A 15,217-nucleotide genomic window follows, 5' to 3' on the forward strand; every position below is an offset into this window, starting at 1 on the left:
ATGTCTCCCAACACGAATTGTGAAACTCTGCTCTCATATTCTCCAAGGCCAACTGTGGCCAAAAGAAAGGAGGCGCTTGAGCTCAGAAAGGTGAGTAAAAGCTCCGAAATGTTTCTTCTTTCTATTATAATGTCTCAGTTTGGCGCTCAAGGTAACGGATTCACATTGATTGTGGAATGATCCACAGACTATGAAGCCTTTGATGGAAAAAAGAAGGCGCGCCCGTATCAACGACAGTCTGAACCATTTGAAAAACCTCATCGTTCCCCTCACAGGCAGAGATGTAAGTTATTTTTATTTTCAGATACAGTATACATATGATATTCTGGATGTTTCACTATGTTATGTGTATAACATTTACTTTTTAATGCCCCCCCAGAAGATATGCTATTCCAAGCTTGAGAAAGCCGACATCCTGGAAATGACTGTGAGGTTCCTGAGCGACATCCCTCCCGGTAACACGAAAAGTAAGTTATTCTGTTTATTAGGCTCTTGCCAATAGACAAATACTTGTACAGGGGACTCGTAATAGTCCTCCAAGCACCAAATTAAGACTTGCATTCCTGTTTAGATTCCACAGATAGTCACAAAGATGGCTACAAAGCCTGTCTCCAGCGCGTCTCCGCCTTGATTCCCAAAACGAATCTGGATCGAGACGCGTGCCGACGCGTGGAAGACTTCATTCGGCGCTCCACGTCTGCCACGCTCACCCCACCATGTCTGAATTGCTGCGCTCAGAGCTCCGCGGGGTTTCCTCATATTCAACAAAGACTTATGAACCTCAAATCCTGCGTCAGCGCCAGAATGGACAGCCAGTCGCGCAGCAACAGCAGCGGAGCGACGGCTGGAGCGCAGCAGCATCTGCAGCCTGTCAGCGCTGTTATGTGGCGGCCCTGGTAGAAGTACTGGACTCATGTACAGGAAGCACATCTCGAAAGCATAACGTAAATACACGCAGTGAATGATTACCTCGTTTCCGTTGATGAAGAGTAAAGAATTCATCGATACATCGTTTTTGCTGAGTATTGTATACTTTTTACGCGCGCGTCCGTTGTCCTGTTTAAGTTGGCAAGTGTAGACAGTCGTATTTTTTTCAAATCTGCATGTATGTATTTGTTATAATTTAGACCTCTCTGAGGACTAAGTGATTAAGGGCCATTGAAACAGCCCTGTAAGACCCCAAGGGTCACTTTGTATGAATCTGCATGATAGACTTCTCTGTCCTGAGTCTGCGCAGATGAACTTTGTATGCATAATATGTGGTAATTGAAGTATCTCTGTTGGGATGTGTTATATTTGCTATTTACAGTAGATGTAAATATAAATGTGTATATATATATTATATTCAGTAACTGAAAAAATAAAACTACGATATCGTGGTTAAATCGTGTTGTTGTTTTTTGTGTGTGTAAGTTACGAGAATATTGTCTTTATTTTTCATAGCGTCTATAAACGTTATCACAAAGTAAAAAAAAAAAAATGAAGACCTCACTCGAGTTTTAAAAAACGCGCGGGGAAATAAAACAGCAAAGTGCTGGATGAACATGACAGTCAAAGCGTGCCTCGGTCAGGCGGCGCGAGGTACTGCATCACCGTCACGGTTACGCGTCAACGCGGTCTCTGCCGCACTCTACCGGCGGCTGGAAGCCATGAAACTGTTACGTTTCTTCCTGCTGTGCACTTCGAGGGAGGTCGAAACTCGAGCAGCCGGATTTGTCTTCACATCACACGGAGAAGGCACCACCAGACCCGTAGCTCTCTTCACCATGGCGGTACCGGAGGCAGCGTCTCCCGTTCAGTTGTGCAGGTAGGATGTTTAATGCTAAAAGCGGAGAAGCCTCACGTGTTAACGCACAGTTTTAGCAGACAGGATGTCCCTTGATAATCCGTTTCTTATGCCGATGTGACGGACAGGACGCGGCTGCGTTTCTACCGGTGGCGGACCGCAGCTAACGTTTAGAATGAAATCAAACAGCGTGTTTTCAGGAATCAGCCCGTCAGTCGGTTCCCATTAGAGGCTCAGACCTCCTGTATGACGCACGTCATATGCGATGGCCTCATCGTGGTTATAGCTCCGGCAGACGAACACGATACTTTCGTTTCAGTCACGGAAACGAAAGTATTTATAAATAAATAAATAATAATAATTCGAAGAGGTTTAAATGTTTATCTTGTAAACACGTAACAATTCATATTTCCACTAATGATGAGGTTCACATGTTTTTACGCATCTGTAAACGGAATTCCGGGGGGGGGGGGGTTATCTAGAACTTTACTTCATTGTAGGAGTGTCAGAGACCCACCAGATCTTCCTGCTATATTAAAGTGACGTTTCTGGATTCCCTTCTCCTGTCGTCCTTTTTGGGTTCTCCTCCCTGTCTTCGACAAGGAGACCAGAGACTAAACTCTTACATGGTTCATAAAACACAGCCTTGTGTTTCAAGTTTCGTTTTAACGTTTCTTATACATATATGGAAATAATAAAGAGCAAAAAAAAAGTCAACTCCACTTGGTTTGATGAAGACGATTCTTCGCTCATCTGAGAGGCTTTGGTGACGGAGGAGGCCTGATTTGATGATGGAAGTGTAAAAGTGCACCACCGGATAACTTCGCCAGACGTGACCTTTTGAGCCATCGCAGGCAGAGTACGGCCTGCTGTACGTCTTATGGTGAGAGAGTTGATGTTTGTCGTCCTGGGAGATGGTGCTTGCCAGGAAATAGAAGGACTCCATGATGTGGGTTGTGAAGCTACAGCACGAAGGGGGCGGGTGGAGCTGGATTCTATACAGGAAGCCAATGGCCACCTCTGCTGCTTTCACAGTGTTCAGCACCAGGCTCTGAATTCACCAGGTCCCCAGATGGTCCCCAAACTGTGGGAGGATTAATCCATGTCAGCCCAATGAGGGTGGTGTCATCTGCGTACTTCAGTAGTTTAGCATTCTGGGGGGGGCTGCGTTTCCTCCTGAAGATGATGCTGCAAGTCTTGATTGTTGGTTCCTTGTTCCCCCCCCCCCCCTCCCACATGACTCGCGGAGAGTCTTATGTCCGTGTGTGCATGGGGTTCAGAGTTGTGCTACAAGTTTGTGAATACACCGGTTGGCATTTGAACAGATTTCTCTCCGCCCACTCACTTCCGTGTGATTGACTGTGCTTTGTTTGGTGGGAGTCGGGCCAGAAACAACAGCAAGAACCGTTTTTCTGAAGCTAACATACTTGTTTACTTGACTCATGTAAAGGCTTGTTGTTCACCATTGTTTGACCAGTCCTGACTCAGGAAGGCGGGCTCTCTACACAAAATCACTCTGCAGCAACCACAGCTCCAAAGTCTGTGGACGTTACAGGGAAGAGATCATTTAAATGTGAAGAGAAAACATGTCTCAGAGCAACAAGGCAGCCGAGGAGGTGGAGGAGGAATGGTCAGCCAATCGGAGGAGGACAGGAGTGTGTGAAATACACATGCAAAGTTCGTGTGTGTGTGGGTTTTTTTGGATCATTGAAGTCATTAAAAGAACATGACTTTTGAGAAATTGACCAGACGGCTGGTGTTGAGGAGGACGATGCAAAGGACAGGGTGAAGCGGAGAAGGTTGATTTGCTGTGGTGACCCCTCAAGGGACAAGCCGAAAGAAGAAGAAGAAGAAGACTCGGTGTGATACAGACACACCAAGACTAGAGCGCTTGTTCTTCATCACCATGAACTGAAATGAAATTGTAAAATCCATAAATTTAAACTCAGCAGTTTGACTTCCATTCAGACTGTTGAGATGAGTCTGTCTGTCTGGTTGATAACCCCCCCCCCCCCCACACACACACACACACACAACAACCAAGTGAAAACAATGCCCATGAACATTTTGTGAAACCATCTTATGGTATAGAACTAGAAAAGCACTCAGAGAGCGCAGACCTCCGCCAAGCAGCTCATTCGCCTCCCAATTGTAGTTACACCACCCACATGGCGATCTGGATTATCACCAAAAGGTTCTAAGTTTTTTTTAAGTCTTTACACACCAACCATGAAAAGTAAAAGTGAATCAGAGTTGATGTGTTTTTTTTTAACAGATTTTGGAATCCGTAAATTGAGTTTTCAATGTTAAAATAAAATATTTTTCCCTGACTACATTCTGGAACAGATCTAGATGAAATTCGGTGATGAGATAGAGGCCTCCACCCTACATGACTGCGTCCAATTCCATTAATATTGGTCAATAATGAACCGAGATATAGAGGAACTAAGTTTGAAGCTCCATTGACTGTAATGTTACAGAACATTTCAAACTGATCCAGAATCCAGGATCTCTTCTAATCATCTGTTCCTGGTAGCATTCCCAACATTTGGTGAAAAAGAGCAGAACATTTTAAGTTATCTTGCTAATAAACAGACGGATGGAAAGGATGGACAGACAAACAAACTCCTGCGATTACATAACCTCCGTCTCGGCGATGAAGAACACAAAGCATTGTTGAGCAACGTGTCAATAGATTGCAGATTTTAAATCTGCTAAAAGCCCAAAAATTAAAAATAAAATTTTAAAAGTTAATTTTAAAATTTGATTTTCACATTTATTTAAAAAACATTTTTTATTTACCAGCAACATGTCCAGGGGTCTTTAAACAGAGACGTCAATAAAATCTGTTGTAATCTTTCCATCCATGCTAACTAATCTTCTACTGTAGGATCATGAGGCCAGATGATGCCAACGTTGCGGGCAACGTCCACGGTGGGATCATCCTCAAGATGATCGAGGAAGCCGGATGCCTTGTTGGCACGCGACACTGCAACACACAGAACAAGGTGAGAAGCCTACAGCCAAATCCTGAAGCGTTGCCACACTGTGGGTGAACAAAAATCCTGAGATCCTTTCTCTTTATCTGGATTTAAGGTTCATTTCAGTACCAAAAGAAATAAAATGAAACATTATACTCGATGTTTGTCATTCAAAACAGGAATAAAAGAACTGAAAGGCCACGTGTATAATAGAGCAGATCAGAGATGAAATGCATGAAATAATGTGAAGTTATTAAGAGATAAAGGAATAATCATCAATTATATATATATATCATATTAATTGCTTATAATGCAATAGGGAAATCAGGCAACCTTTATTACATTTGGAAGGGAAACACTATTTTTGGCAAGGAGACATCGGCCGAAAGAAAATTAACACGTTCCCTTTTTTGTTATCAATGCATACATTTTATTTACGTGAAAATATTTTAAATATGACCTTTATTTTGCTTTAAAGAGACAAGTTTGGGTGTCAGTTTATTTACAATAAACCAGGGTTTTTGTCTCTATCGTGTGTTTGATGGATTAGATGCAACAGAAGTCTGTGCAGACAGTGCTGTTTAGCGCTGAGTCCAACGACATGTTAAATTGGTGCATTAAGTCAAACCAGACTCTCAATTATCTGGAGACAACGACTGTTCATGGGGCAACGTTTTCATGGTGAACTTTTACATCTGTCCCACGAAAGGGCATTTATCCCCTCCAGCGGGGACGAGATGATTGCATGCTTTATGTTGTCAAGATGATAGATAGCATTAGTGTAATTTAAATTTGAGGGTTTAACAGTTGGCGCTCTCCATTCATTCTGCAGTCAACATTCTCTGAACAGGTTAGACAGGATACGTCAAAAACTGACTACGTCCATAACGCTGGTCTTAAGCTGACAGCCATTGTTCACTTATAAAGCCCTTTCTATCTTGAATGTCATTATTATATGCAAAATACATATTTGTTTCTCCTCTATAGGACTGCTGTATGGCGGCCCTGGTCCGGGTGGAGAAGACGGACTTCCTGGCTCCCGTGTTCATCGGTGAAGTCGTCCACGTCAGCGCTGAGATTACTTATACCTCCAAACACTCACTGGAGGTGCAGGTCAAAGTCATGGCTGAGAACATCCTCACAGGTGATACTGCTATTTCATATCTTATAATGCGCTCAGCCTGGTACTTTCAAAACACTTCACAATTTCAATGAGATAAGAACTGAACTGCCACTCTTGGCAAATTATTTAAATGGTGTTAAATATAATATTGTTACATGTTTGGCTGGAATATAATGAAGAGGTTTGCATTCTGGGTAATGAATTCAGGCACACCAGAGGAATGGTGGGAGGAAGGCACACTACTTAACTTCTAATCACGCAGGTGTGCGCTCATCTTGATGTGTCTTTGCTAAACCTGTGAGAGACGAGGGAGATAAAGTTCAAATGGAAAAGTCAAAAGTCCAAGAAACAGTTTTCAAAGTGACAGTGAGGTTATGAAGATATGCCATAGCCTCAGGGCAAAATACCTTAAATCCCACAAACCAAACCCAAGGAGACTCTTGGTCTGTTATTAGCGTAGTTGTAGTCTTACAGTTTAATTTTTAATTATTATTATAATTCTGGTGAGGGTTGAGGCCACAGGATTTAATAAAGGGCAGATTTCAACAGCTTATTCCACAAAAAAATATTTATTTGCCGATTTTCCCTCCGAAACTTCATATTGCCATCATTTTTGCACCAGTTCTCATATACGTGTACAAACACTGTTCCTGAAGTATTTAATGTTAATATCTATGTATGCTAAAATGATGGGGACTAGTCATCATCCCTCTGCAAGTTCCTATATTGTTTTCTTTATTTTTGGTCTGGTGCCTGTCATCTAGTCCAAAGCAAAACGGAAAAACGATATATACTAGCTTCCTCAAACTTTATATGTATTAACCATATTAAGCAGTTGTGTTATTTGATCTCCAGATTTTTCTTCAAATGCTTTTTCTGACACACCCAGGAAAATATTAATTAAATGTGACACACATATTATCCTCTCCGTGCCATATATCCAACATTACACACTACTCTATTGATTCTAGGATATAATATAGTACTGCATTTGTTGTACAATCCCCTGAGGGGACATTGGAGATGTATGTTATCAACTTCAGGTAAAAATGACAAATGTGAAAAATAACGAAGAACATCTCGCTGGTGTTCTGTTGATTGACCAATAGAGGGCAGCATAAGTCACAGAGACTGGAGCTGTAACTAATTCCATGCTTTTCCAGCTGAAACATGGGAATAAACACTTAGAGATTTTAGGGTCCACCTTTGACAAGTTTTATAAGTAATGCAGTCTGTTCACTATTAGAATATGCATACATTCGCTGTGTGCGGTGTACTCAAGTAATTAAAACAATATACAACATACTTTGTGGATACTGTGTGTATGCAGGGTTACACTCACCACCCAGACCTCTAGCATATTAGCATTTCTGAACACACAGACCGCATCAATTATTTGTCATATATACAGTAAAGTTACTGCATGAACTGAAAGTAGTACAGCATTGACGTTCACAGTATGTATGTATTACATGATGATTTTCATCAGTGTTGCATATTCTTAACTTGTCAGAAAGGAAAGTTCCCTTAATGCTTGAGTTCACTTCATTAATGAGCTTTTAGGTAGAAAGTATTGCAGCATCAGAGCAGACTGTCTACAAGAGAGAGAAGAAAAGACAGGTACTGAGTCAGAGGTGAGGAGGGAGGCAGACAGAAGTATTGATGAGCAAAAACATAGCAGGCAGAATGAAAGTACAAGAAAGAGTGAATCTACAGAGGAGACGGAAAGAAGTATCCCAGAGACAGCCGTTGCCCAGCAACAGGCTGATACTGGTTGGTAGGCTGGTTGGTGGGTTGGGAGCAGGTTGATATAGGTGGAGGCAGAGATGTGAGATTACAGGTGGAGCTCACATATACATCCAGGCATTGACGGAGACAGCCCTCTGAAGGGCATGACCTGTCGGGAAGGACCCCGAAGAAGGGAGGAGGAAGCTGCAGAAGTGAATAGACTCAGGGCATCACTTGATTTGAAACACGTCACAGGACTCAGTGTTAACGTGACGTGAAAGAACATAACGTAATATAACATAAAAATGTATAACAACAACAACAACAAATGAACATTAATGAATGCTCTTTATTTATTTTAGACGTTTATTTTAATGTTTATTAGCCTTCAAACTGTAAAGAAGGGTCTGGATGAGAAAACATAGGTGCAGAGGTGAATAGAGTCTTTAAATGCTGGAGAGCTGTATTGGCTGCAGAGAACCGCACAAACGGGAGTTTGACAAAAGTACGTTCGATTAAAAGGAACCAGCAGGAATGAGGATCCCCCAAAATACGGAGATAGAGACAAAAAAACAGTTCAAAGTCTTTAATAACACACAACTCACCTGAATGTAATTGCGGATGAATCGTCTATAAAAGTTGGCAAAACCTCTGGAGCTGCTTTCTGGTCGTGGGCAGCGACCGATCTGCCCGAATCTCAGCAGGATCGGCTTTAAGTTGGGCCTTCTCGAGGATGAACCCTGAAACGCTCATGGAAGTAAGTATGAAAGTCACACTTTCCAGCGTAACAAAAAGTCTGTTTTCAAGCAGCGTTTTAAGTATGAGTTTCACATGCTGAACATGTTCCTCATTATTTCTAGAGAAGATTAAAATGTCATTAAGATAAACAAAAAACAATCTGATTCAGCATGTCATGCAACACGCCATTAATTAAAGCTTGGAGTACGGTGTTTGTTAAACCAAATGGCATGACCAGATATTCAAAATGACCAAGAGGAGTATTAAATGCGGTCTTCCACTCATCCCCCTCGCTAATACAGACAAGATGATACGCGTTACGGAGGCCTAATTTAGAGAAAACAGTTGCTTGTTGCAGAGGTTCAAAGCAGAGTCAATAAATGGGAATGGGTATTTATTTTTAACCGGGATATGATTCAATCCCTGAAAGTCAATACATGGCCGCAACGTTGTTTCCTTCTTTTCTATGAATAAAACCCCCGCCCCGACGGGGGAACGATAAGGGATGAATGAGGCCTGCCGCCAGAGAATTAGTGATGTATTGCTCCATGGCGTCCCTCTTAGGTTTTGACAGGTTTTACAATCTCTTGGAGGGGAGCCAGGGAGCAGCTTGATGATGCAGCCATAAGGACGATGCAGGGGTAGCGAGGCAGCCTTGGATTTGCTAAACACTTCCTGGAGTTCATGATATACTGAGAGGACGCTCGGCAGATCTATGGTCTTTATGAGGAGTAGCAGAGTGCAGACAGTGAGAGTGACAAAAAGTGCTTCAGTTAGTTATGGTGGATGTGGATCGGTTATGAGGTTTGAGCCATGGAAGGCCGAGAACCAATCGGGAAGCCGTGACAGAATGACAAAAAACGAGATGGTTTTGCGGTGGCCACCGGAGAGTAAGAGAGATACATTTATATAGATGGGGTGACGGTGGAGCAGGTGGTTGAGCGGGTCATCCTATGATTGAGTGGTCGGCGGTTCGAATCCCGGCTCCCACACATGTGCACGCCGTTGCTGTTCCTTGGGAAAGACACTCTGCCCACATTGCCTGTGTGAATGTAGTGAGTGAGTGTCAGGTTTGTGACACTGTAAAAAGAGAGAAAATCAGAACCAACACCGATAAACATTTACTTGACTTGCGGCAAGAAACGAGACGAGTATTCTTTCTTCCAGCAAGGCAGAATGGAAGCTGCTTCAGCTGTCTCTCTCCCAGCTGGTGTTATTAGCAGATTAGAATGTGTACATGCGTAAATCACCCAGACATGAAGACTCCAACCTTAGAATAGAATAGAAATAGAACAATAGCAAGCCTTTATTGTCATGGCATAGTAGCTACACAATGAGATTAGGAGACTGATTGGTGAATTAATGATAAACACATGCTCAGATTTATCAGAGTGAGTGAATCTCGCTGGTGGTCAGGAGGGCCGATGGCGCAAATTGGCAGCTTCGCTCCTGTCAGTCTGTGGCTACATTAGTAGCTTCACCACCACCAAGTATGGAGTGAATGAGTAATGCGCAATGTAAAGCTTCTTTGAGTGTCCAGAAAACCAACACATTATTATTATAAAACTCGCTGGCCCCGTTACCATTAGCAAATTATCATCCCGCGGGCCACGAGGTTGAGACCCCTAATTTAGACATATATTTGTGTGCACACGTGTAACTGAATATAAGCACAGCAGTTGCATGTGTCTATATATGCTATGTACATGGATGTGTTTGCATGAGTTTGTGTGTGTGTGTGTGTGATTTCATCAGCACTTGGCCCTTTAAAAGGTTCCCGCGGGCATAGGGGGAATAGAAGATAACAGGAGCAGACATTATTTGCTCCTGTCATGTAGACTTAGCGTCAGGCCTCACACATTGAAGACCAAGCAGACATGGATGCCAAGTGGCTGCACCTGCACACATGCTTCGACAAGATGCATGCGCATACCCAACACATACTGACTAATGCACACACAATTGTGTAGGGGCGACCTGCATGCACACGGAGCCTGAGATGTCAGCTGCTTGCACATTCTCACACCATGGACACTGAACACACAGACTCCCCCCTCTTTCTAAAATAAGTCTCATGCTGATTTAGAGATGTGAGGGTTTACGCATATACGTCACAGGGAAAAGCCGAAGGATTGCTTGAATGGGAACACAGAAGCAGGAATGTTGTTTTTTGATTGTAAACTGGCAGATGTGGTTCCTGCCTATATTATTTTGTTTGTGTTTTTCAGCTTTTTGTGTATGAACATGAATGCCCCTTGTATTTTGCTGCAGTGTGTATATTGTGCTTTGTGTGCGTATGTCTTAGTATTCATGCATTCGTGTGAATGCCTCATATGTGCATGTTTGTGTGTGTGTGTGTGTGTGTTGGGGGAGGAGACGAGGATCCAGGTTCCACAGTGAGTCAGGCAGCATCTCATCAGGCAGGCCTCAGTCATTGCCCCCCAGGGGAAAGCTGCATACTGTGAGCACGAGCCGTGATGATTGTCCCTGCTTGGGGGATTGCACATGCGTAACACGTATCTTAATAACGCACGCACGCATGCACATGCACACACACGCACGCACGGACACACACATGTGCATTAACTTACGTAGACCCACACACACTGGGCATGATTTGAATCTACACATGCACAAAGAAATGTAGCTAACTATGCACGCACTGCCGTGTAAACTCATGCACACACACATTTATAATCACACACCCTCATCTCACGTATTGGGCATTTACACACATGCACGCACAGAAAACTGCAGCTACGCAAACATAACCGAACAGAAAATTCTCACAAAGGTAATAATGTGTGTATTGCATGCACACTCATACTTATTTTTACATAAAACACAGCATGCACAGATTGTGCTCCCTCAACACATACACATGCAGAGACAGGGCTGTGAATGATGCATTGTGGGTTGAGGCTTAAATTAAACGTGCATGGTAACCACATTCATAATCCTGATGGGTCACAAAAATACATGTACTGAAAGAATGCTACCTTTCAATACACACACACACATAATAAAAGCATTGTTTTACATTTATCACACTTATTGCACACAGTTGTTTTCCTGGTTTTGCTCTTCATCAAATGTGCTTTGGCTTAATGAATGAATGAATGAATGAATGAATTTATTTCAGTTAACTTTTCAATGAAACAGAGACAATATTTCAAAGGCTTTGTATCCCAGATGAACTGAAAGGTTGTAGATTGAAGCAAATGCTTATTATGGACCCACCCATTTTCTTACAATAACATACATTTATTCATCCATTTATTTCCATAATTCCATTCAAAAAGTCAAACATTCATAGATTATAGATTCAGGGCCCACAATTGAAACTATTTTAAGTATTCATTTGTTTATATGCATCTTCTCCTTCCACATTTTGCCCTTCCACTAGACATTGATATGCTTGGACACAGCACTCTGTGAACAGCCAGCTTCCTTATCTATGAACTTTTGTAACTTACCCATCCTAAGGAGGGTATCAATGACAATGACAATGAATGTTATCCGGATTGGATCCGGATTGCGGATACTTTCGCGATATTTCAAAAAATTGAATGACAGTCATAAATTGATCTGATATGCACTATCAGAGTCAGTCTGTGGCTACATTAGTAGCTTCACCACCACCAACCAGGTGAATTTAAGCATGGTGCAATAAAGAGTGTGGGGAGAGAGAGAGAGAGAGAGAGAGAGAGAGGACATTTGTTGAGCTTGTGTTCAGAGTGGATGCAGAAAAAGCCTTCTTATTCACTAATTTATTAATGGTAACCAAGACATTTCTTGAGAGGCTTCCTTTGGGACTGAATGCAGTTCAAACATAGATGCAGTAACACACAAGCAAGCCATTCCTCATTATTGATCAGAATTCACAGGATAAATTAAATCCAGATTCATATTGAGTATTTTGTGCTGACTGCGTTCTGTCTGGTGCATTGAGGACTAACTAACTATGAAGGTAAAATGAAGAGATGGTCAAACATTGACTTTGAAATTCAAAGCTGGCTCCCTGGTTATATTCTGGCTGTAAAGGTCATCAGTCGTTCTGGGAATTGTTCTTAGCTAACTGGTTAATTCCAGCGCTTCACCCTCTATTGCTGCTCCACCCCCTCCTCTTACTCTTCCTCCCTCCTTCGTAAACGGGTCACTCAAAAGGTCCAGCAGGAGCTAATAATAGTCTGGAGTCACTCAGCCCTGAGACCTAGTGAAGGATATGTAAATACAGCTACCTCTTGTGGGGAACTTCCTGGTTAATGGCAGGCATGGGAGCCAATGAGAGGAGGAGGAGAGAACAGCAGTCGGCATAGCAACGTGGCCCAGCTGTCTGCTGGTTTTAACTCGGGTGTGAAATGCTAATTTTATTCCCCAGGAGAAGCTTGCCATAAGCCTCTGTTCCCACTCTCATCGCCCAACTTCATATTTCCTTATGCAGCGTCTATATCTGATTTTTCCACCGATTGATTTTATGACCGTGTAATTACACAACCCATCTATACAGTTCTACATTTTTATGTCTTTGCTGTAAGTAAAAAAAAAAAAATCAAAATTTCTCTCTCAAATGAATCAATAGTTTGATTTCACAGCATCAAATAAATAAATAAATCCAAGATTTTTTACCCAGAAGGAATTAATGAGCTCCTGAGATAGTGAAGCTGCACATAACACCTTAACACAGTGATTTCATTTGAACCTGCCTACCCTCTGCTCTCTTTAATCTGTGAGCCTCCCCCGTGTGCTTTAACAACACAACCTCAAAATAGGCCCCGTCTCTCGCTCTGTTTCCAAATTAGGAGACAAGTGTAGGCAGACTAGAGCAGATATCACTATGGCAACCTCTCTGCCTGATTGCTATGAGATGTGGTATCCAAGAGTTTAGGTTCTTGATCTCTCGTGTCTTAACTTTCTGTAAGAAGGCAAAACTAATGCTAAAGCTTCTAACCACCAACACGTTTCATGGTCACACACGCTTCACTCACTGATGATGGATGATTTAGGGATACATTGTGGAGGAGGACCCCTGGATTAAATGTTAAAGTGACAGCATTTATTTCCAAGGTGTGCAGATAAATTAGTCATATTGTTGTCCATTATTTGTAAAAAGTAATAAATAATCAAATAATGAGGTTTGCTTGCTTATATTATCAATGGTTAATTGATAATACAGGGCAGCACGGTGGCACATTGGATAGCGCCATTGCCTCACAGCAAGAAGGTCAAAGGTTCAAATCCAACTCGCAGCCTTTCTGTGAGGAGTTTGTATGTTCTCCCCGTGTCTGCGTGGGTTCTGTCCAGGTTCTCCAGCTTCATCCCACGACTAAACACATGCAACTTAGGTCCAGGTTGTTATTGTAAAAGATAATTAATTCTCAATTCAATTAAATAAAGGTAAACTGGTTAAATAAAGGTTTAAACATTTTTTTAAATAAAGAAACCACTGACCCATATCATATCATTGTTAACAAGCTGTAGCTTTTGTAGCATGACTGGAAGACAGAGATGTTATACAAATTGTACAGTGGTTGGCATCTTTAAATTTCAACTACAGAAGACAAAAAATCACAGACAATATAAATGTTATTTAATATTTGAGTGTCCATTGTATTTCCCTCCTATAATCACAAGATAAAAATATTGAACGCTCAGGATTCTGTGATTATGCTGAAATTTGCACTCACTAAAAAGTTGAGTTTAGCAAATTAGCATTTATTTTTCTGAAAAGACACGAATGATTGTCTTTTAACAAAAACCTTATTTGTGTTCTGCTCCTTTGTCTGTAGATGAAATGCTAATCTTTAGACAGTTAAACAATAGACTTGGCCTTTATTGGACTGTTCATAAAAGTGTCTGTTTTGACAACAGATTTGTCAAAATGGTTTCCTCCATTGTTGTTTTGCTGAAAAACATGTTGGTCCTTATTGAACAGTCACAAAACTCAGGAAGATGCATCAATGGATTGGATGAAAGCCAGCTCAAAAATTCTGATATTTTTGTTTGTGGTTCAAGGATCCAAATTCTTTTTTGACTACAGGCTCCAAAAAACTGGCCAACAAGGCGGCGTTGTGGTACGTCCCCTGTTCTCTGCAGAATGTCAACAAGATCATGGAGGTGCCACCAATCAAGGTACGTGCTCTGACCATCATGGACGTGGTTCACCTGCAGCAACTTCACACAGGCCACAAATCAGTAGCAGCATTCATTAGAGGCCGTCCAGGCAAGATAAAAACATTCACCTTCACCAGTATTAAAAGTCAATTTTTCTTGTTCTGCATGCAAAGGCAGCTGCTCTAATAGTAATGTGTTCACCCATGTATACGCTGCTCTTACAACATGTTCTGTCTGTAGTATGCCAGCGTAGAACAAGAGGAGGAGGGCAGAGAGCGCTACGAGGCTCAGAAGCTGGAGAGACTGGAGACCAAAGCAAGGATTGAAGAGGTCCTGCCACCTCCACCCAACCGAGGTAACACTCCTGTTGTACAAGTGCCAGATTAAATTGATGCTAAGGTCGGTCTATATATTTTCATCGCTGTATCAGTAGTACGGGGGGGGGGGTCGATTTACGACCAATAACTGGTTCTGGCTTGGTCGCAAGTCGCCCCATGTTAAATTACCGTGAGTATATTATGCTGCAGAAAGAGACAATTTTATCTTGGCAGACATTGTGGAAGAGACCGCAGAAACTGACGTACACTCGATTCACTCGCTCACTTTCTGGTATGTCGTTAAACACAGGTCGTAAACAGACCAGCAGACCAGTGCGGTCGTAAAATCAAACAGTTGCAAGTCGACGACCCCCTGTAATGACCTGCAGCACGATGCCAAAGGCCACTGTTCAGTCATTATGTCTGAAAA

The 15,217-nt window shown here is 42.1% G+C and overlaps 2 protein-coding genes across 2 annotated transcripts in view; both read left to right on the forward strand.

Annotated features, from left to right (window-relative positions):
* Window positions 1-900, forward strand: LOC137907858 (transcription factor HES-2-like). Its single transcript, XM_068752217.1, has 4 exons — window positions 1-90; window positions 188-283; window positions 380-467; window positions 572-900. The coding sequence occupies exons 1-4, from the start codon at window positions 1-3 to the stop codon at window positions 898-900; spliced, it is 603 nt and encodes a 200-aa protein (XP_068608318.1).
* A 796-nt stretch (window positions 901-1,696) lies between these two features.
* Window positions 1,697-15,217, forward strand: part of acot7 (acyl-CoA thioesterase 7) — a 39,377-nt gene continuing 25,856 nt past the window's right edge. The window contains exons 1-5 of the mRNA XM_068746854.1: window positions 1,697-1,807; window positions 4,677-4,794; window positions 5,755-5,911; window positions 14,397-14,488; window positions 14,711-14,825. Of these exons, the coding sequence (XP_068602955.1) occupies window positions 1,767-1,807; window positions 4,677-4,794; window positions 5,755-5,911; window positions 14,397-14,488; window positions 14,711-14,825 (523 nt within the window). The 5' untranslated portion in view covers window positions 1,697-1,766. The remainder of the gene's footprint in view (window positions 1,808-4,676; window positions 4,795-5,754; window positions 5,912-14,396; window positions 14,489-14,710; window positions 14,826-15,217) is intronic.

This window comes from Brachionichthys hirsutus, chromosome 2 (genome assembly GCF_040956055.1).
Source record: "Brachionichthys hirsutus isolate HB-005 chromosome 2, CSIRO-AGI_Bhir_v1, whole genome shotgun sequence".
NCBI lineage: Eukaryota > Metazoa > Chordata > Actinopteri > Lophiiformes > Brachionichthyidae > Brachionichthys > Brachionichthys hirsutus.

Coding starts and splice junctions, on each gene's coding strand:
- LOC137907858 (XM_068752217.1), top strand. CDS start 1: ATGTCTCCCAACACGAATTGTGAAACTCTGCTCTCATATTCTCCAAGG. Junction 91..187: donor AGGCGCTTGAGCTCAGAAAG/GTGAGTAAAAGC, acceptor AATGATCCACAG/ACTATGAAGCCTTTGATGGA. Junction 284..379: donor TTCCCCTCACAGGCAGAGAT/GTAAGTTATTTT, acceptor ATGCCCCCCCAG/AAGATATGCTATTCCAAGCT.